The sequence below is a fragment of the Myotis davidii genome, unplaced genomic scaffold (genome assembly GCF_000327345.1).
Source record: "Myotis davidii unplaced genomic scaffold, ASM32734v1 scaffold539, whole genome shotgun sequence".
In the NCBI taxonomy this organism is placed as follows: Eukaryota; Metazoa; Chordata; class Mammalia; order Chiroptera; family Vespertilionidae; genus Myotis; species Myotis davidii.
In genome coordinates, this window is record NW_006290028.1 from 338,108 (window position 1) to 338,690 (window position 583).

A 583-nucleotide genomic window follows, 5' to 3' on the forward strand; every position below is an offset into this window, starting at 1 on the left:
CAGGGGGAGCTCTTCCTCTGACCCATCACAAATCACCTTTCGCCTGGCCCTTGGTCTCACCTTGGATTTGGTCGATGATCCCTCGGAGCCTCCACTCCACCTCCCGACGTTTCAGCCGATCTTGCCGTGCGATGAGGATGAGGTTGAGAAGCAGCAAGAGAAACAGTGCCGAGGCATTCACCAGCTCCACCCCGTGGCTGGCGGGAAGGTGAAGGCTACTCGCACCGGCCCAGCCAACACAGGGCCCTGACTCCACAGTCACAGCCCACCCAGTCCCCCTGCAAGAGTATCGAGTCTGGTTCCGCCACCAACTAACCAAGGGACTAGGATCCCTACACAGCTCAGGCGTCGGCTGTGGGGGCAGCTTCGGGGGAGCAGCCCATCTCCCCTGGGATGTCGTAGGTGGGACGGCAGACTCGGCTGAGGTAGGAGAGGGAAGGCCCAGAGCCCGGGGTAGGAGAGGCTGGGCAGGAGCCACGTACCTTCCGGCCGGCTGGCCCCCGTAGCAGCCCAGCAGCAGCAGCACCGCCAGCAGCATGAGCGAGGCGCCCGGCCAGTGGAAACAGGAGCAGCGGTTACTGTG

The 583-nt window shown here is 63.8% G+C and overlaps 1 protein-coding gene across 1 annotated transcript in view; it reads right to left on the reverse strand.

Moving 5' to 3' along the window:
* The window catches only part of TMEM94 (transmembrane protein 94), an 18,491-nt gene that overhangs the window by 12,604 nt on the left and 5,304 nt on the right, over positions 1-583 (reverse strand). Inside the window, exons 3-4 of the mRNA XM_006762767.2 lie at positions 483-578; positions 61-197 (exon numbers count right to left, since the gene is read on the reverse strand). Coding sequence (XP_006762830.1) covers positions 61-197; positions 483-578 — 233 coding nt within the window. The remainder of the gene's footprint in view (positions 1-60; positions 198-482; positions 579-583) is intronic.